The sequence below is a fragment of the Colius striatus genome, chromosome Z (genome assembly GCF_028858725.1).
Source record: "Colius striatus isolate bColStr4 chromosome Z, bColStr4.1.hap1, whole genome shotgun sequence".
Classification (NCBI taxonomy): domain Eukaryota; kingdom Metazoa; phylum Chordata; class Aves; order Coliiformes; family Coliidae; genus Colius; species Colius striatus.
In genome coordinates this window covers 74,588,987-74,610,072 of record NC_084790.1, presented here as the reverse complement: position 1 = coordinate 74,610,072, position 21,086 = coordinate 74,588,987, and the positions used below count along the sequence as shown (strand labels likewise).

The following is a 21,086-nucleotide window of genomic DNA, read 5'->3' as shown; positions in this document are numbered from 1 at the left end:
AGCTGGAGAGGGACTTTTCACCAGCACATCTAGTGACAGGATAAGCAGTGATGGCTTTAAACTGAAAGAGGACAGATTCAGATTAGAGATTAGAAAGAAGTTCTTCCCTGTGAGGATGGTGAGGCACATGCACAGGTTGCCAGAGAGGCTGTGGATGCCCCATCACTGGCAATGTTCCTGGCCAGGCTGGATGGGGCTTTCAGCAACGTGGGCTAGTGGAAGGTGTCCCTGCCCACAGCAGCAGGTTGGAACGAGATGATCTTTCAGGTCTCTTCCAACCCAAACCAGTCTATCATTCTATTAAAATCTGTGTGGGAGACGAATGCTTGCTAGAAACAGCAGAGATGCCAGGTCCTTCACCCTCAGTGTCTGCACATTTTCAGTGCGTACCATGTTTAGATGACATTATGCTTGTGTTTATACAAATTCCCCCATCACATATATATCAGTGCTCAAAAAGTATACTCTAGCAGCAATATCTTTGCTTATTGACACGCTGGGAGGACCTGACATATCTAATAAGAATTAAGAGTGCACTTGCAATGCACTATTTAACACACAGGAAGATAGGATGGATATGTGCTTTAAAGTTTTTCTGAATAAAGGGAAAAATTGACAATGTAGCAGTGCAGAGGAATATGGTTAAACAGCAAACTAGTCATAATTACTGGCAGATCTTGTTGACTTCCTCCACTCAAAGCTGTTTATATGTCAGACATTGTGATAGGTCAGCGTCTGAGAAGGTACCTGAAGGAAGGCCAGGCTAGGTGCAAATACAATAAAAGGATAAAGGGGATTACATCTGTCATCTCCTTATTAGCATCTGGAAAAAAACATAGTTGCAACTGCTGGTACTTAGCTCTGAGATTCGTCTTTGCAGCCACTGTATCCAGCACTGAGCAATTTAACAGCACTACATTTGTTTAGGGAACTCCTCTTCTGTGTAAGGACAAAGCTGTTTGAATTTAGACGGCACTCTGTAAAGGACCACCACCAACACCTCACTGGAAAGGCTTCCGTCTGCACTTAGGCATAGGCAGTAATTAAAAATTTTGACCTATTTATTAGACAAATTACATGGCACAAGTGAATCAGTTGTAGTTTTTGTCCATATTTACTTCCCACTTGAAGATACAAATTATGGCTTTGCCAAGGCAGCTAGGAAAGTAACCAGTATATCCCAAGCAGCTAAAATGAGGCACCTCAATCCACATTTAGCCATCAAGATAAGACCAATTTCTCCGATTGCTCTGTGCAAAACCATGGCAAACTTCAAAATCATATTGAAATCAGCTAAATTTAGGACATTAAATTCTTGACTCAATCTATCTTGTTTTGACATACTCACTAGGGAAACACTGAACCTGGCTCTTCAAAAATAGCTGCTCTAGACACCAAACACATTTGAATGATACAGAGAGAGGAACTAATGTGCAACATCTCATTATTTTCATTTTATGCTCAATTTCAGACCGAAGTGTTATTTGCGTACTCAGGAGAAATGAGAAGTGCTTTTGTGGGACACAGTCCTGACAACCAGAACGGGGCTTTAATAGCCATTACCACTTACATTTGTGAACTCCTTTTTTTTTTAGCAACACGTTGCTATTAGAGTACAAGATGATGTACCATACTAATTACATCAAATATATTTCCAGGTACCAATTACATCAAATGTATTTCCAGGTTTATTCACCAAGACCTGTAACATATACATTGTGCTTAACTGGACTAAAATAGTAGTGATTTGTATGAAGATATTTGAACAAGCTTCTCCTCAGGTGTTATGTTGGTTAACTATTTCAGACAAAAGCCCTCTATCTTTCAGAAAAGTGGGCTTTTTGGGTTACCTGTTCATCATTTTGTCTCATTTACAGAAGTTGCACGATTATATTGTTCATTTATTTATTGTGACTCCAATGAAACCTGTTTGTCTGAACATGTGGAGCAGTAGTCAACGTGTGAAACGCCGACAAAACTGTGTTTATGATAGAACCTGTACCTTGGAGGAAATTTTTTAGAAAGGCGCTGAGTCCCCAGAACTATTAATGCTGAAGTATATCTAGTATCCACAAATTACAATTAGAATTATCTGCCTTTCCTCTCCAATCGGTCACTTCTGATGAATAAAACAGAACCTTTTCACTGGAAATTTGAGCAGAGCCTCAGTAACTCTCATTCACAAATGCATGTCCTCCAAGGAAAGATTAAAACATATCTTTTATTCCACCTCTCTGAGGCATTCTACAGAAATACAAATTCTTCAGAGAGTTTATACCATTGACCTACTAAAAATGTGGAGTTTCCAAAGACTGGAAGTCTTTAAGAATAAAGAGTGTGGACAATGTCAAAAAAGGAATACGACCCTTTAAAGCAATGAAAAAGAAGACTTCTTGAAGTCTCTTATAGTTGTATTTCTATGATTCAGTGACTCAGGACATACAACCCCAAGCTCTCACCAGTAAGGTAATGTAGTTACCACAAGCCATCAAGTCCTGCTTTTGTTTCCAAAGATATTAAAAGCAAGAAGTGCTATCAGGCTTCAAGGATGCAAATGCCAAGTTTGAAAAAATAAACCATAGCTGTAAACACATTTCCTAGAAATATAATACTCTATGTATTACAAATTCATTAAAACTAATGCAAAGACTATGGGTGTTACAGCATTTACAGAACACACCGTCAAATGCCACAAACACAGGCATCGCCCTGGAAACCTCCTATCAACATGCAGAGTATGCAGGGAACTTTATACTTACCCTTTCTTCAATAAACAGAACATTATTAACCATACACTCTGTGTTTGCCTGTTATCTCATTGTACAGCATTATTCAATTTACTCTTGTAAACTAATTTTTACTGCCCTCAAGTGCAAACGTCTGATGCTATTACAAGTCAGTTCAGAACCGATCGCAAAGTGTACTATTAAACTACATTTTCATTAAAAAATACCACAGAGAGCACTGACACCAATTACAACCCTAAAGCTACAATCGTCTGTGAAAACATCTCCTCAGAAACACATTTTTTTAAAACTGATGTTTTAAAATAATGGAAGAAGAAGAAGAGATGAGTTAAAAAGCTACTAAAAGTAATTAGCTACCAGTCTAATGGATTCATTAGAAAGGATGGAAATGACTCTTACACGGAAAGGTGGTTCAATAAGCTTGTTTCCATGATCATTAAAAATGAGATAGAATGGAGTATCTGGCCTCGATTATAAAAAAAATCGTCAAGCATTTTCTCACAACTTCATAAAATAAAATTGTAGAGAAAGAAACATGCAAACATACCCAATACCTTACACATGCCATTAATACAGATATCTCGGCTGTGCTTTCCTTCAAAACAAGGAGTACCATCAGTGACTGCATCAAGCATCTTCTCTGAAAAATGGCCATCTACTGGGCGACAGTGGAGCTCACAAGGGTTTGCTGTAAGGAAAACAAAGAGACTTTCTGAGGAAATTCTTCATCGGGATGCTGAACTGGGGAATGACAGTATGTCTTTCCTGAACCATTCACTCACTTTTCCTGGTGTTTGACAGAAATGGCCTAATTAGAAGCAGTTAGCAGGGTTATTTTGCTAATAGTGACACAGGCCTGATGATGCTGCTTGTGGACTTCTATGAAGCAGCTGGGGGCCGGTGCCCTCACACCTCACGCTCTCCATTGCTGGTACATTAACAGCCATCCAGCTGCATCAAGAAGTAATGAGGTCCTCAAGTAGGATGGAGAAAGGGACAGGAAACCAGCAAAAGCAACTGTCATTAGTGAGGGGAAATGAGGAATCCGGGGGTGAGATTGCCAAGGACACTGACAAGCAAGTTTTCCTTCAGCTGACGACTGAGTGATTGCAGAGATAATTTATAACTATCACTGCTGTCTCCCTCTCTCAGAGTGCAGTCAAATGGGTCACTTTTGATCTTTTGCCTGTCAGTAGAGTGTCACATCACTGCTTATTTTCAGGTATCTGGTGTGATTAATAAATTATTTCAAACGCCGCATTTTCTTCCTTGTTGGCAACTTATGAAACGGGGATAATATTGGCAGGTCAGACAGACCTAGACTATTCTTAGATGTGCACAGAAGCGACTGGGAGAAAAAAGAAAAGATGAGAGCTCTAGTAAAAGCAATCTGGGGGTCTCTGAAGCAAGATTTTCTGCAATGGACCAGCCTTAGTCTATTCCATCCATAGAACAGGAAGAGCCAAACACAAACTGTCACATCACACAGTGGCTCTTCCGAATGGAAAATTTTGAAACTCAGACTTCAGAGAGTCAAAGGACTCAAGTTTGATAAATCAGTTGTGTACACAGAAGATGAGTTACAACTGAAACCACGGTCAAAGTAAAGACAGATAAAATCCCTGCCCTTATAGTAACCCCTGAAAACCCTCCAGGGGAGCCAGAACTATCTGACCAAAAGAAAAGGCGTCCACTGCAATAAGGGACAGCAACAGAGGATCTGTCTTCTGGTTTTGGTCTATTCCAAGACTCTAGTCTAGCCAGGTGCTAAAGCAATTTGCTCATGCTCAACAAGACTAAATGCTTTCCTGAGTGAAGCAGTGGGCCTTAAAATGGTCAATCAGTAGGGACCTCAAGACGACATTATTGAGCCATTTTAACACAATCTCCCTGTGTGCTGCAGAGGTGCCTCAGCTGAGTGACAGCTTCATCCTGTGTCAGACAAGAGCTGACAAAAGCTGCTCCCTTCATCTCAGAGGGACACAAGGTAACTATAAATCTTCAGCATTATAACTAATCAATTTAGTTCTCTTTTCTTCTCTTCCCCTTTGGTGGCCTGTCTTGTGTCACACAAAGAACTGTGCTTAAAATTAAAAGGAATTTCTAGTAATAAGAGAAATTCAAACTTCTGTTTAGTGCAGAGACACTAAATAATTTCCTACAAAAGAGTTTATTCTTTTGAAGGGGGAAATTTGCTCTCATTGCTTTGGTCTGTACAACACCAACATATACAGCATACTACACAGTGCACAAAAGTGACGGCAGCTCCTGCCCACAAAGTGCATGCACCTTAAGGACTCAATTCTACACAGTCTTAGATTTAAAATCATGAATCTCAGTCATATAAACAGGACCCCTGCAAAACTAGGATAAAAAAAAATTAAAAAGAGACACTAAAGGAAATCCAACTCCTTAATGAGGAGTTTTGCATTTTCTCTCATTGGTAGTGCTAAAATGGCATCTTAGCTATGACATGATGTTTTGCTTGTGGCCTCTTAAACAAAGATGCCTTCATAAAGGGTAACAGAGTTATTAAAGGCCAAGGAGATACATGAATTAATGTTATAAAACTGATGAAATTCAAGGTGATGTGAGTCATGTTCAAGATTAGTGACTAAGACAGAGGTAGAAAAGAGTCTTGGGCAAGATCATAAAGTTTTTAATGCTTACGAGGCCTCAGCCTCTCTGTAAACACTGTCAGCCATAATATCCATCAGTTGTGCTAATAAGAGCTGTCATGATAAGCGACACAAATTTTACTTCTATCTGCAGAAATATCTTTCTGGCCATGTGGCTAATTTGATTTCTTCAGTGCTCTACATTTTTTTTTCACCTTGATTACCACTCTCAATGAACCATTTTTTAAACACAAAGCACAACATTCTTATGGAAAGGAGAATTCAAAAATCCCAGCTAGTCTGTTACCTGCTCAAAATTGATTCAGACAGACACAGACTGTGCAGAAAGCCATTTTAGCTTTTACATTGTTCATAATGCAGTACATTGAGAGGCAGATTGATATCTGTACCTCCTCCTTAGTTGTGTATGGACATAACAAGCAAGACAATACCCAATTCCATGTCAGAAATGGCTAGGCAAGAAAAAGCAGCCAGTGCTGACTGATGACATATTCACAGATTCACAGAACCTCCTATCATAACTATGATGTCCTAACATGTAACTTGGAAAAAGGTTGTGGAGAAATATAAGTCCCTTACTCAGTCAAAATAAAAAGTAAAAATAAATTGCAAGCAAGCTTTCAGACTACTCAAACTTTCAGTTTCAAGATCCAAAGGCCTTTCTAAGCATGAAAGCTTTCCTACTTTTTCTAATTGTAGCAACTGACTAGAGGTACACTCAAATTTTATACTGCTTCTCTTCCTATCAGTTTTCTACTGAGCCCCACTGGAAATGAGAGGATATTGCTCCCTCACAACAAACTTGACTGTATCCAATATTTATACTCCTGCCATTATTCTTCAAGATATTTTGATATTTCAACTGCACAGAAGGCTAGTTAGGGAACCACTGAGGAAATGATCCTAGCGCTGTATTAGTCTTTCATTTTCTAAAATTATTTACTTAACCTATAATTATTTTTTTACAGCTGAGCTCTGACAAAAGATCAGGCCTTCATTACTCTAGGACTCTAAAGAACTGTACTGTAATCAGCCAGTGACCTCAAAAAGTCCAACATTTTAAACATGAAACAGATAGAGATATAGACAGTACTTTCATCTGCTATTTTCAGATAGCAAATCAACACATAGGGAAAAGAAATACATTTCCCAAAATGATGGAAGAACTTGAAAGGAAAGTTTAGCATTGTTTGCATCCTGAAAATCTAAAAAGACTAAACGGAGATCAATATGATCACTAGAGTTGCTCAGAACGAACTCCTAAAGGCAGCTGGTTTAGTTTCAGTTACTCAGCAAATGTGATTAATTCATTATGAGACTTTAACAAAACAGCTGCCATCTTAGTAACTTTTAGGTCAAAATATACAGAAATTTTTACAATTCAGCATATGCAGGAAATATTGGGTAAAATCTGTGGACAACCAGAAAAGACCACGTTCACACAACCCTTCTTCAGAAAAACCACACTGAATTCCCATTTACACAAAGATGATTTTTGCCTGTGTAAAGCCTACATGATTTTACTCATCCTTCCACACCACAGTAGGATCACAGACATTTATGCTGCTTCTGCTTAGATTGTACTCATATCTACAATGATAATACTAATTCCTCAAAGTCTCTAGGCAACCTGCTCTAATGTTTAAACACCCATAATGAAAATGAAGATGTCTAAACATGTAACTTAAAGTTCCCTTTTGCTGTTTTGGCTGTTTCTGTATGTCCTACCTTTCTTCATGTCCATGTCCACGGGTATGAAAAACTGCTGGATTTGCCTCTCTCTGGGGATTCCTGTACTGCTTTGGTGGAGAGGGTGGGAAATCACAGTATGAATATGCAGTGGTAGAAAACTTGATGCAAATCCAAGTTTGAAAGTAGAAGAGCTGCTAAGACCACAGGCTCCTGCTTCTCAAAGTCAGTTAAGGGTACAGAACTGCTTGAATCTTGACAGTTTCTTCCAGACCCAAGCACCAAGCTGGGCAGGTGTGTTGACCTGCTTAAGGACATGAAGGCCCTTCAGAGAGACCTGCACAAGCTAGGTCAATGGGCCAAGGCCAGTCACATCAGCTTCAACAAGGCCAAGTGCCAGGTCCTGCATTTGTGCCACAACAGCTCCAGGCAACACTACAGGCCTGGGACAGAGTGGCTGGAAAGCTGCCCAGAGGAAAAAGACCTGGGGGTGTTAACTGACAGGCGGCTGAACATGAGCCAGCAGTGTGCCCAGGTGGCCAAGAAGGCCAACGGCATCCTGGCATCCCTGTGACCAGCAGCGCCAAATAAGTGATTGTCCCACTATACTCAGTGCTGGCAACAAAGCTGGTGAAAGGTCTGGACCACAAGTCTTATGAGAAGTAGCTGAGGGAGCTGGGGATGTTTAGCCTATGGAAGAGGAGGCTGAGACGAGACATGATCACTCTCTACAACTGCTTGAAGGGGAGGTTGTAGTGAGGTGAGGGTCAATCTCTTCTAATAATCACAGAATCTAAACGGTTGGAAGGGACCTCGAAAGATCATCCAGTCCAACCCCTCTGCCAGAGCAGGACCATCTAGGGTAGGTCACACAGGAACTCATTCAGGTGGGTTTTGAACATCCCCAGAGAAGGAAACTCAACAACTCATCTGGGCAGCCTGTTCTAGTCACCCTCACAGTGAAGAAACTCCTCCTTGTGCTTCTTTGGAACCTCTTATGTTCCAGCGTATACCCACTGCCCCTTGTCCTATCATTGAACATGATAGAGAGCAGCCTGGCTCCATCTTCTTGACATTTACCCTTTACGTATTTGTAAATATTAATAAGATAAATGATAGGACACAAGGAAATGGTTTTCAGTTGCACCAGGAGAGGTTTAAATTAGACATTAGGAAGAATTTTTTCACCAAGAGGGTTATTAAGCACTGGAACAGGCTGCTCAGGGGAGTGGTGGAGTCACCATCCCTGGAAATATTCGGAAGACAGACGAGGTGCTGAGGGATATGGTTTAGTTCTGATGGATTTTGCAGTGTTAGCGATTGGACTCGATCTCAAAGGTCTCTTCTGATCATAAAGATTCTGTGGTTCTAGCTCAGGGATATGCATAATAAAAGTCTCTTCAAGCAGCTGGTTTTTAACTCACTCCATCTTCTCTTTTCTAGAGCAAAACTTGCTTTTCTCAATCTTTCCCATAAAACACATTTTTCATATAATCTGACTTCCATGTTTCTCTCCTGTAAACCTTCTCCATTTTGGCTGTATCTTTCTGGCAGTGTGTTGCTCCTGGCTGGACATAACATTTCAGCTCAGGTGCCACCAACACTCTGCAACCTAGAAAAATCACATCCTTTTTTTCATCTGTAGTGCCAACATCCAGCCAGCAAAGCTGAGTAAAAATCCTAAAATTCAGGTATGTGATTTTGTTTCTTTGCTGTTTGAACTATAATGGTGTACAGATTCACCACATGAAAACAGAACAACATGAAGATAACTTGAAAGGAACATATTCCCAATATAAATTTGTTTCACTTGCAGCTGACCCTTATGAGTTCACATGCAGGAAGGATCCAGCTTAAAGTGACTGAGAAGGATGTGATTAATGTGTCTGCCAGCAGAAGATAATGTTTTGATATTTTTTCGTACTTCATGAGACCGGCCTCTTCTCTTCAGACCCTCACCTCTCTGAGAACTCAGAATTGGCTGAGAAAATACAGAAAGAAAGAAAACTAGAAAATAAAATCAGAAAACACAGAAAAAATGGGGAAAAAAAAGCTGACATGAATCTATCACTTTCATCAACCTTGGAATTCCAAAAGAAACTTTAATTTCAAAGCAGTATAAGCAGAAACATCTCAATTAGCAATTAGCTCAGCCCTTGTAACTGTACCAGTACAGATCTTAATTGATAGATATATTTTGGAAGAAATAAGAAATTTAAAACTCTTTAGCAACATAAGCCCTATCTGCCATGATCTCTGATAAGCCCGGAACTGAGAAAAGAAAGGTGTTTATAAATGTGATTCAATGTAGCACTCACACTCACTACATGGAAGCTAAGCCCTGAGAAGCTATCAGATTCAGATAAACACAGTTTTTAAAATGGCACGAAACAAATAATTCCAGGGTCAGTTTGATAGCAGGCAAAGCAGATTAACTCCAAAGTTTGACTAAAGTGTGGAAAGCAGGAGCCTGGGTGCTTTAGTCACCCTTTAATTTGGAAGTTCCCTTCATTTTAAGACTCCTAGGGATACTCAGGTCCTCCAGTTTGACCCCGACTTTCTGTGCTTAGTGCAAATCCACAACAGGACCATGCAAGTTCTCTAACAGGCCCAAACTCATTTGAAACAGAAGGGAAAAACCTCAGTTAGAACCTTAAATACAGTTAGACTAAGTAACAGTGAGGTGTCATTCATTGCTTTCCTGCTAGCTTGCTTATTAAAGCTGATTGTTGCACCTCACCTTATATTAAATTGTATGCCATTCAAAAAAGTCTTTGTCCTCTTGAGAAACTATAATTTACACAACAGAAAAGGACATTATGACAGTGTTTAGTTATGTCACATTCATTACAGCTGACTTATGTAAGCTATCAGATTAAAGCCAGGAGACAGAACTGCGACCAGCTAGATCACTGACTGTTTTTCCAGTAGGATGAAAGAACATCAAGCATGTAAAATGTCACAAAATGTCTAGGTCAGCATTTCATCTCCTCAAATAGACACTTCCACACAAAAATTGTTATGTGTACTCAGGGTTTGGGAAAGCTTCATGATTATCTTCTTTTCCCCTTATATCTCATATGCAGCACAAGAGGACTTTAAACATCCCACAATAAAACACTAGGAGTATTGAGTTTGTGTGGCAAGGTTTCAGTAGCAGGGAGGCTACAGAGGTGGACTCTGTCAAAAACTTCCAGAAGCTTCCCCCATGTCCAACAGGGCCAATGCCAGCTGGCTCCAAGGTGGGCTGCCTGCTAGCCAAGGCCGAGCCCATCAGCGACAGTGCTTGTGCCTCTGGGGTAACACATTTAAGAAGGGGGGAAAAGTACCTGTGCAAGAGCAATTGCAGATGGAAGGGGTTAGAATATGTGAGAGAAACAGCCCTGCAGACACCAAGGTCAGGGAAGAAGGAAGGGAGGAGCTGCTCCAGGCACTGGGGCAGGGTTTACTCCCACAGCCCATGGTGCAGCCCATGGTGAGGCCCTGCCCCTGCAGCCATGAAGGCCACAGGTGAGCAGAGACCCACCTGCAGTCAGAGAAAGACCCCATACTGGAGTGAGTGGATGCCTGAAGGAGGCTGTGACCCCATGGGAAGCCCAGGCCGGAGCAGCTCTGGACCTGCGGAGTGAGCTTGGGAGCGAGCTCGGGAGCAGCAGGACCTCTAGACCTGTGGAGTGAGAAGCCCACATTGGAGCAGGTTTGCTGTCAGGACTTGAAACCTCATAAGGAGCAATCTGTGAAGAACTGCAGCCTGTGGGAAGGATTGACATCGGAAAAATTCATAGAGGACTTTCAGCTGTGGGAGGGAACCCACGCTGGAGCAGGGGAACAACGTGAGGAGTCCTCCCTGTGACGGGGCAGCAGAGCCAATGTGTGATGAACCAAGCAAGCCCCCAGTTCCCATCCTCCTGCACCATCTAGGGGCAGAAGGCAGAGAAATCAGGAGTAAAGTTGAGCCTGTGAAGAAGGGAGGGGTGAGGGGTAGGTGTTTTAAGATTTGGTTTTGTTTTTCATTGCCCTACTCTGATTTCACTGGTAATAAATAAAATTTATTTTCCCAAAGTTGTCTGTTTCACCCATGATGATGATCAGTGAATGACTTCTCTCTGTCTTTATCTCACCCTATAAGCTTTTCATTACATTTTCTCTCCCCAGCCCAGCTGAGGAAAGTGGACTTTTGTGAGGACTTTTGTGAGCACCTGGCAGTCATCCAACGGCAACAGTCAAAGGGAAAATCATAGAATGGTAGGGGTTGGAAGAGACCTTTAGAGATCATCTAGTCCAACTCCCCTGCAGAAGCAGGTCCACCTAGATCAGGTTGCATAGGAATGTGTTCATAGGTGGGTCTTGAAGACCTCCAAGGAAGGAGACTCCACACCCTCCTTGGGCAGCCTGTGCCAGGGCTCCGTAACCCTCACAGTAAAATAGCTTTTTCTTGTGTTTAAATGGAACTTTTTGTGTTCCATTACCCCTTGTCCTGTTGCTAGATACCATCAAAAAAAAGCGATGCCTCAACCTCCTGACACCCGCCATTTAGATATTTGTAAATATTATTAAGATTCCCCCTCAATCTCCTCTTCTCCAGACTAAATAGCCCCAGTTCCCACAGCCTTTCCTCATAAGAAAGATGTTCCAGTCCCCTGATCATCTTGGTGGCCCTGCGCTGGACTCTCTCCAGAAATTCTGTCTCTCTTTGAGTTGAGGACACAGGACTCCAGATGAGGATTCACCCAGGGCAGAGTAGAGGGGGAAAAAGAACCTCCCTTGACCTGCTGGCCACACTCTTCTTGATTCATCCCAGGATGCCATTGGCCTTCTTGCCCATGAGGGCACATTGCTGGCTCATGGGTAGCTTATTATCAACCAGGACTCCCAGGTCTCTCTCTGCAGAGCTGCTCTCCAGCAGGTCAATCCCCAGCTTGTGCTGGTGCATGGGGTTGTTCCTTCCCAGATGCAGGACTCTCTACTTGTCCTGGTTGAACCTCATGAGGTTCCTCTCTGCACAGCTCTCAAGCCGATGACATCCCACTTAATGGCAGCCAGCACAGCCTCTGGTGAAAAGGAAGGAAAGCAGCTGTACACTTAAAAAGGTTGGTGTACATATGGTGAACACGGTGAGGCCCCAGGGAGCAGAGATCCAACCACAGCCCATGGAGGACACCAGGCTGGAGAGGGTGGATGCCTGAAGGAGGCTGTGACACTGTGGGAAGCTCACCCTGGAGCAAGTTCCTGGCAGGACCTGGGAGTCTGTGGGGAGAGAGGAGCCCATGCCAGAGCAGGTTTGCTGTCAGGACTCGTGATCCCTTGAGGGACTCAGGGTGGAGCAATTGGTACTTGAAGGACTGTTCTCCCAGTGGAATGACCCACGTTGGGGCAGGGTGTGAGGAGCTGCCCCTGTGACAGGCCCCATGCTGGAGAAGTTCGTGAGGAACTTTGGCCCATGGAAGGACCCGTGTTCGAGATGTTCAGGGTGGATTACTTCCTGTGGGAGAGATCCCACAGTGTAGCAGTGGGAAGTGTGATGAGGCCTCCCCCAAGAAACAGCAGAGGCAAAGTCCATCTGTAATGAACTGACTGCAACCTCCATCCCCATCCCCTGTGCTGCTGGAGGGGAAGGAGAGTCCTGGTAAGAGGGAGGGGTGGGGGGAGGTGTTTTAAGATTTGGTTTTATCATTTTCCCTGCTCTGTTCTGATTGTTCATTAATAAATCAAACCATTTCTCCCCAATCTGAGTCTTTTTAGTCTGTGATGCTAATTGCTGAGGGATATCCCTGTCCTTACCTAGACTCACAAACCTCTCATTGTATTTCTCTCTCCCATGTCCAGTTTAGGAGGAGGAGTGATATTACAGCTTGGTGGTCATCTGGCACCCAGCCAGGGCTAAATCACCACACTAGGACAAACTCAAGAAAGCCTCAAACTGCTCCCATCTCACAAAGAGAGAACTGTTTCATGACTATATTTGAAGTTATTTTACCCAGGACACCTTTAGCAACTAGTCGGAGGTGAAGAAAATTTAAAAACGAGATGAGAGGAAAACTCTGATGCATTTCAGTGCAGTAACATTGGCTGGATAAAACTGGAAGCAGTGTGCCCATGACAGCCACCCACTCTCTGTCATACAAGGACGTTGTAACATGAAGGATTAACACAGGATTTGGCCAACCCCCTGCTTAGATAATTGCTCCCAAGACAGCATGCCTATCTGAAGATTTTTGTAGGGTAGGAGTTTAGCAGCTAGAATGCAAGAGTTAAGCTGCAAACATTAAGGACCTCACAGATAATGGGGAAGACATAATGAAACTTGAGTTGCTAAGAAAACAGTTGAAATTAGTGAAAAGGCATTTTAAGTGTCAGAAAAAACCACTTCCTTAGTATTTGAAAGATTTTGCAACACGTCATTGAAACTCAGGACGCTCTAGATGAAATATATCAGGCTTAACAATGTAGTATTTTAAAGAGAAATGGTTTATCTGCAAAGCACTCGTCAGCTTTATTTGAAATACAGCATGGACACACTGTAGGCCTGTCTTCCAGTGCACAGGAAGCTTTTGATTCATGACTTTTAATGCCCTTTAAAAGCAGAACTTATGCACAGGAAAACTACCAGTTTGGGAACACTGTCCTAGAGAGGATGTGAACAGAACCAAGGCTGTACCCTGCATTGGTACACAAGAGTAACAGAGAGGACCAGAATCCCAATCTCAGTGACAGGCAACTGCAGAAAATACGTCTTTGTGTTTGACTTTGGATTAAACCTTAGGCTGTTACCATTTATCATCATTTGTTTTACTGGGAGTCCTTCTAAAAAAGTGTTTTTTGATCAACCACATTTTCTTTCACTGGAAACTTTCCTGTCTGCTCCAGGTTCATGTTCTATAGAGTGTTAATTGAAACAGTAGCTGAAATTTAGGCAACCTATTAAAAACTGCCAGTAACTGTGAAAATACAACAAACATGCTGAAAAGTACTAAAAGCAAATGAAGTAGAAAGTTGAATGTTGAGCTTCACTTCCCCAATTGTTTTTTTTATTAAAAATATATTACTTAACCTGTTGAGGTACTGTTTTTTAGCAACAACACAGTAACCCTCTGTTAGGGAGCCCTGGCACAGGCTGCCCAGGGAGGGTGTGGAGTCTCCTTCCTTGGAGGTCTTCAAGACCCACCTGTACACATTCCTGTGTGACCTGACCTAGGCGGACCTGCTTGAGCAGGGAGCTCCCTTCCAACCCACATCAGTCTGTGATTCTGTGATTACTTCCTCAGTGTGGTGCCAGGTATACTTACCACTCAGATTTGAGTTTGGAAGTAGTAAAAGTCACATTTGTGCAACACAAGAGCTCTGCTTATTGGATGCAGTGGTGCCTGAAGACCCAAACATGTAGCTCTACACTGTGCTACTGTACTTCTTGTTCTGTGGTTGACACTGGAAAAGATGGTTTAGGTTTATCCCAAACAGTGTAGACATGTCTTCAAGAACATATCTTTATGGGAACTTGGTTAGTTATAGTCACAGACATTATCACCAGTGCCCTGCAGAAACATCTATGTGTAGAGGAGAACCACTCTGTGTATAAACCAAGGCACACTTGCATATGCAGGCATATCAGATTTTTCTCTCCAGTTAACTAAAAGACAAAGTTCAGTGGCTTCTTGCCTTCCTGAAGGTTTCTCATAGATCTGTAAATTTTACTTTTTATTTGAGACACTAAAAAATGTGCAGCCTCATACCTGTATTATAAACAGGAACCCAGTGGTAGAATTCGTTCTGGTAGGGAACTGTATCGAATTCACTGCACTGCATCTGACGGAAGGTTGGCAAGCCTTTGTGACAGGGGCTAATGTTGCACATGCGATAGCGCTTCCTCTCTCCAGTGCAGTAGTCTCCTCCAAACTGTGGTCTAGAAAAGGAGCATCGAGATTGGGACATGAGATTCTGAGTAAAAACTAGTTTTGAAAGAGCAATGCATCTCAGGTTCCAACCACATAACAAGGTTGATCTCAATCAAAATGTGCCAGTATGGGGCACAGAGATATAGACAAACCCTAGATCCCAAAGACGTCCTTGTTACATTATTCAGATGAGCTCACAACAAATTATCTTATCAAATCAACTCCCTCAAAATATTGTGTTTTCCAGAATGACTGAGAGTTCTTCCAGAAAAGCCAAGTCATTTTTGCTGCTAGGCATCCTCCTAGCGATTTCTGAAAATGAGATGTAGAGTCGTCACAAACACAGATATGTATTAGAAAATTCTTGCCTTTCATATCCTGTACCTATCAACCAATCCATCTGAAGCTCAAACAAAGCTGATGACTAAAATAAAACATGATAGGTGAATGCTTGATTTCCCTCAGGAACAGATTGCTAGCTAGTTCCTACCCAGTGTTTGAGGACCTTTATTTATTCATGGCAGTATAATTAAAGCAATATTTCTATTATTTCTGCAAGGTCTGAATGCTAAATAACAGGATTTTTTTTTTCACTTTGTGTAGAAATAGGCTGTACAGAAGGTAAAGAATATGATAATGATTGTAAAAGGTGAGCCAACCAAACTTCATACTTAACTGAGAAGGAGAGGTGTCCAGTGTCTTGTCTTCCTATGGCACCTGCTGATAAAAGTCTCATACAAAAGAGTTTCCAATGTCCAAAGTACTTCAGAGATTGTGAATAAAAGGTAAGAATAGATTGTGCAGTCAGCTTACTCTGGGTTATCGCATGGTCTCTCTGCACTCTGAACTCCTGCCCCACAGGTCCTTGTGCAATGGGACCAGGATGACCAAACACCCCATCCTCCATGGATTGCCTCGGGAGTCTTGCCTACTGTAATGCACTCACCAGAGAAGCACCACTGAAGAGAAAAGAGAAAGGATAAATAGTCTTAAGATCATTATCACAGGAAAATGTTATTGTGAATTATTTGTTATTTCAGTTCCTGAAGGTTGAAAACTTCAGTGGAAATGTAAATGGAGATGTCACAGAATGTCCCTCCTTCATGCTGAACAATGGTAGACACTCTTTTTCCCTTTTGCAGGCAGCACAGCTCAAAGTCACCTTGTTTTCTCCACACCGAGTTCCATCAGCAGCTGCATCCAATTTGGAGCGGCAGGAGCCTTTCACTGAGCACCAGAGTGTTTGGCAAAGGTTCTGGAAGAGAAAGAAAACTGCAGCAGTCCAAAGCACAGCTGAACTCCTATGGCCAAGATTTTCAAAAAGTCTCCCACAGTTCTGCACATCCATTTTACAAAGCCTTATAAATGCTGTACTCCCAGAGGCAGATATCCAGGGTTTTCCACATTAGGACCCACCATGGGTCCAAATTTAGGTACTCCTCATTAGTGTTCAAGGAGGGACTATTTGGCAAATACAAAATGGTGAATGGACACTTTCCATTAAGTGAATTACCTGAACAATGTGAATTCAAATATTATCCTCATTGGCTGCTCAGCTCCCATCTACACACAGAAAAAATGGCTTGCCAAGTTCAGGCACCACAGCTTATAGTGAAAGTGAACAGAGTTTGCATTATTTTCATTTGATGACTATTAATTAAAACAATGGTCAATTTTTCACTGCTGTCTGACTGAAAACATACAGTGAAAAAGTTAGAGAAGCCAGTCAGGTAAGTAAAAACAATGCCAGGTCTTCAACTACAACAGTCAGGTTAATATTCATGGGGGTCCCAAAAGTGAACACCTGTAAGTCATTACTCAGAGATCAGTTCCACAGAAAGGGTAGAAATGCCTGAGACTCAACAGTTAGCAGGGCAAGAAACATTACAGCTACCTTGTAACAAGTCCTCTTCACTCATAATTAGAGAGTGAGGACAGCCATCAAGGCCTGTTCCTCCCTCCTCAGTTGGCATGCACATCTGTGCCTCTTTTGGCTGACACACAAGAGCCCAGTGTGCCTGGGAACTCCTGAATGAGCAGGGCTTTGTGTGGAAGACCACTTCCAAGTTGGAGAAACCAGGTGTGTCAGAGAGTCTGTGCACTCCCAACTGGAACAACAAACAAAAGCTTTGTGTGTCTGGGCCATATCTTGGCTAAGGCCGTTTGCAACTGCAGAGCTCAGCAGAACAGAGCCTGCAGCATCTACCTGTGCAGAAGGCATAGCTGTTAAGTATCATTAGAGAAAGAAATCAGTAAGAAGGATTCCACTAGCAACTCCTGCTGTGATTCTCAGGGCAAGCAACATGTAAGATTTGGAAGCCAACAGAGAAACAGGGCACTTGCAAAATTCCAGTCCCAACAAGCTACTAGCAACACTTGGCCGAAGGTGAAATGCAAAGCTTGGCTGCTGGCTTCTGGCCTGCTCATATTTCAAACAGCTACACTTGGGCACAGTCTGTTGTGAGAGTTGCTTTATATTTACTTCCCCTTAATCTGTAATTTGCATCTCTTTTCTGTATTAAGAGGACGATGTTTATATACTTCACAAGATGCTTAAAGAACTTACTACCTAAATGGTTAATGGAAACCACTATATGAATTGGAAACCTCAGTCTTAGCTAAGCATAATCACTGAACTCTAGGTCATCTTCAGCTAAATGCAGGTTCTTCTTTCAAAAACAATCTGTGGATTGAATTCAATCAGACGTTAAAAGTAAAAGAACAAATGTGGTCTGGTCAGTGAGTGAATGTTAAGTAAACAGTGGAAAGGCAATGAACAACCAAACCTCTTAGACAAAATGACTATACTGATCATTCAACATGCCAGATAGACTATTCTATTCACAATTCCTTTCCCTTGCCAGTGCAGCTACCTGCAAAACACAGGCCTTCCAGTAAAATGCAAAATAAGATGATACCAATTAATTTTCTGACATATGTCATGCTGTAAAATTGTTTAATCAGGAGATGTTGAATGTAAAGGCATACTAAGTTCAAACCCAAGGAGAGATAGAATGAATCAATACTGCAAAATGGCACTATAATTTTCTATCTGTACCAACAGACAAATTATATTAACTGAGGAAACTGGAGCAGCAGGAAATGAAAGCAATCTTTCAATACCTGTTTCAGATTCAGTAGTTGCAGTTCAATGTTGGTAATCATGTTATCTATTAAGGCTGAGAAGATTAATCAGAAATAATCCCCCTAATAGAAGGGTAGATGAGGATACACACAATTATCCAAATGGAATAAAGAGTTAACATCAGCAGATCTCAACCCACAGTTATGCATGATACCTTGCCTAAAAACCACTTCAGCACTGCTGATGGTCATAATGCCACTACTGCCACAGCTGTGTTTAACAGGGCAAGCAAGCCGGATGCTATCTGCAATGTCTGCTGCACGTGACTGCCCAAAATACAGAAAAAATTACTGATCACTTAGCTAGACTAGCATTTGAAACCACTGCTTTTGAACTGCTCTATGTAGAAAAACATTGTACAGAGCCAAACAGCTCTGAACATGTCAGATACAGCTAAAATACCACTCTATTGCATCTAAGGTAACAAAACTTGTTACTCTGCAGGGGCTCCTAGTTCTTGCAGAGAGTTGTACTGCTGTGACAATACTGCTCCCTTGTATCTCCACACAACAGTTTTGCTGTGCTATGAGACAGATCCCAGAGTACTTCGCAAATTACTCATTTCCTCATAAAAATTTGTTGTTTGATAGGAAAATAGAGATTCTTTGAGGTACACAGACTGAAAATTCCTTTACGTAGTTAGACCATCAAGAGTGTGAAGAACCAGGACATATGGGAAGAGAGCACAACCCTGATTTCTTCAGAAAAACTCTTCCTGGAGCTAAAGGTTCATTCCCATAAAGATTTGGTCAGTGGAAAACCATACACTTGAAGTATCTTTTAAAATGGGATTTAAGCTGCATTGATGATTTACCTAAGATCAGTAGTATAAATCTAAATTGACTCCACTGCTGAAGGACAGGCATTTAAAAATATATGTGGGGCCAGAATGAGCGAAGACCTCACAAAACATAAGGCAAACAGCGCAACAGCTCATTTCCAGAATCTGCAGAGCAGAATTAAAAGTGTTAGGTGGTGCCTGTACTGCATATCTAGCGCTGAGGCAAGTTGCATTGTAGTTTGCAACTGAGATTCATTGACTGTACTTCCACATTGTTAAAGAAGCTTAGGTTCTCATTAAGAGAATGAGAAAAAACACAGAGCACTTACATCCACATCTTCACAGAAAGTGGCATTGGAACCATATTGAAGCTGACACTGGTGATGCACATCATAAATCACTCCTGGAGCAATAATTGGGGACTTCAGAACTTCTTTTTGGGGTACATCATCCAGACAGAATCCCCACCCACGGCTATAAGACAGAAATTTCATATCAAAAACACTCTACAGCCACCATTCCTTGTCACTTCTATACAGGTTTTTGAATATCTGATTCTTAGTTGTAATTTTGTATATGGCCTTTAAAGGTAATATTTTCAGATTCCAGCTGAGACATGATGAAGTGTGGCTAACAAATAGCATTCCATTTAGTAACAGGGAGTTCACAAAGGCAAGACAGAGCTTGTCAAGGGGGAAATACCACAAGGTCATTACAGTTTGCAGAGTGGGCTCAGAGCACTCCACAGCCTCTGGTTAAAGTTGTACCATATTGCTATTCTTAAAAAGAACATAATGAATTTGAACAAGTCATTGAAGTCAAGCAGATGTCATTGTGACCAAAGGCAAGGTATATGATGTTTCATCAGAGTCCTTGATAGAAAGGCTTCTTTCTTCCTGAAAACTGCAAAAAGCTGCAGGTTGCAGCAAACCTGAGCCAATATGACAAGAGTTGAGTTCATTTCCAGAAAACAAGAATATAATGGAGCCTTCTTCAAATACTAAGTGAGCAATCAGCTTGGGTTACACTCTCCATGGGATTTAACTCAAGCACATTACAAAATACAAAATAGTAATATAGAAATACAGGATTTATTTTAAACTCCACATAAGCATCTCATATACCATTATACTAGTTTCAGGGAAAAGATACATGCTGATCACTCACTCTAGGAAACGTGTGATGTATTCCTTGCTGCACTGTGACCAGGTGAGTGGGGTAGGATCATACTGCAGCTGCCGGGACATAATATATGGGCGCTTTCCAGCAGGCTCACAGTCATTCTCTTTTCCATCATGCTGGATACCAAAACTGGAAATAAAAAACAACATCTAATAATTCCAGCTGGTAGTACCATAAGACCTACCTACAGATTCCATTGTGCTTAAACAGACATAAAGGATGCCTCCTCCCCTGGTGAGCTGTAGTTAACTGTTTGCTAAAATAAATATAGATGATCTGACCCAAAATCTACAAAAATCTACACTCCAACAGGCTTTCAAATGTGTCTGTTATGTACAGCAATATTGTTCTGCACAAAATAAAGAGCAGTCTTTCAGAGACTATATTAGGGCTATTTTTAAGGGAGTCAAAATATTATTGCACAGTTGGGCCGGGAGTGAGAGTTTAAATCTCAACGTTCTGTTAAAGTTGCTAAAGCTAAGAGCTCTTCCTACCTCTTAGATCCCAGTTACCTCACAATTGTACTACTTTAACTAAGATCAAGCTTTGTTACATTGTCTTACACTCTCTTATGTCTACACCTCTATTGCTTGTTTCTTTTAAAATCTCTTTTCATAAACTGAAAGAGAGATACTGTTTTCAAAACTACTGAATGTTCAGTGAAGTTGCCTCCAATCTCCACTCCTTCTTCCTTTTACCTTTCTCAATCTGTGCTTTACAAATAGATCTCCACAGCAAGGTTTCCCAACACGGTTCTCTGCAGCTTCTCTGACTTATTACGAATTTCCTTTTTTCAACAGCTTGAAAATTCATAAACATAAAAATTTTGTGCTGGATTCAATTAACTAAACCTATGTGTCTCTATGTCATCTCATCTGAAATAATAATGTACAAAGATATTAATATATGGAGATATTGACACTACAATGTCAACATATGAATGTGTGTAAGCCCTCGTGTGAAAAGTGACTCAGGCCATGATTCAGTCATGGATCAAAATGAGTTCAAACC

At 41.5% G+C, this 21,086-nt stretch overlaps 1 protein-coding gene across 1 annotated transcript in view; it reads right to left on the bottom strand.

Moving 5' to 3' along the window:
• Positions 1–21,086, bottom strand: part of ADAMTS12 (ADAM metallopeptidase with thrombospondin type 1 motif 12) — a 163,625-nt gene that overhangs the window by 49,419 nt on the left and 93,120 nt on the right. Inside the window, exons 8-13 of the mRNA XM_062017960.1 lie at positions 20,061–20,204; positions 19,223–19,367; positions 16,130–16,222; positions 15,781–15,926; positions 14,806–14,975; positions 3,302–3,435 (exon numbers count right to left, since the gene is read on the bottom strand). Of these exons, the coding sequence (XP_061873944.1) occupies positions 3,302–3,435; positions 14,806–14,975; positions 15,781–15,926; positions 16,130–16,222; positions 19,223–19,367; positions 20,061–20,204 (832 nt within the window). The remainder of the gene's footprint in view (positions 1–3,301; positions 3,436–14,805; positions 14,976–15,780; positions 15,927–16,129; positions 16,223–19,222; positions 19,368–20,060; positions 20,205–21,086) is intronic.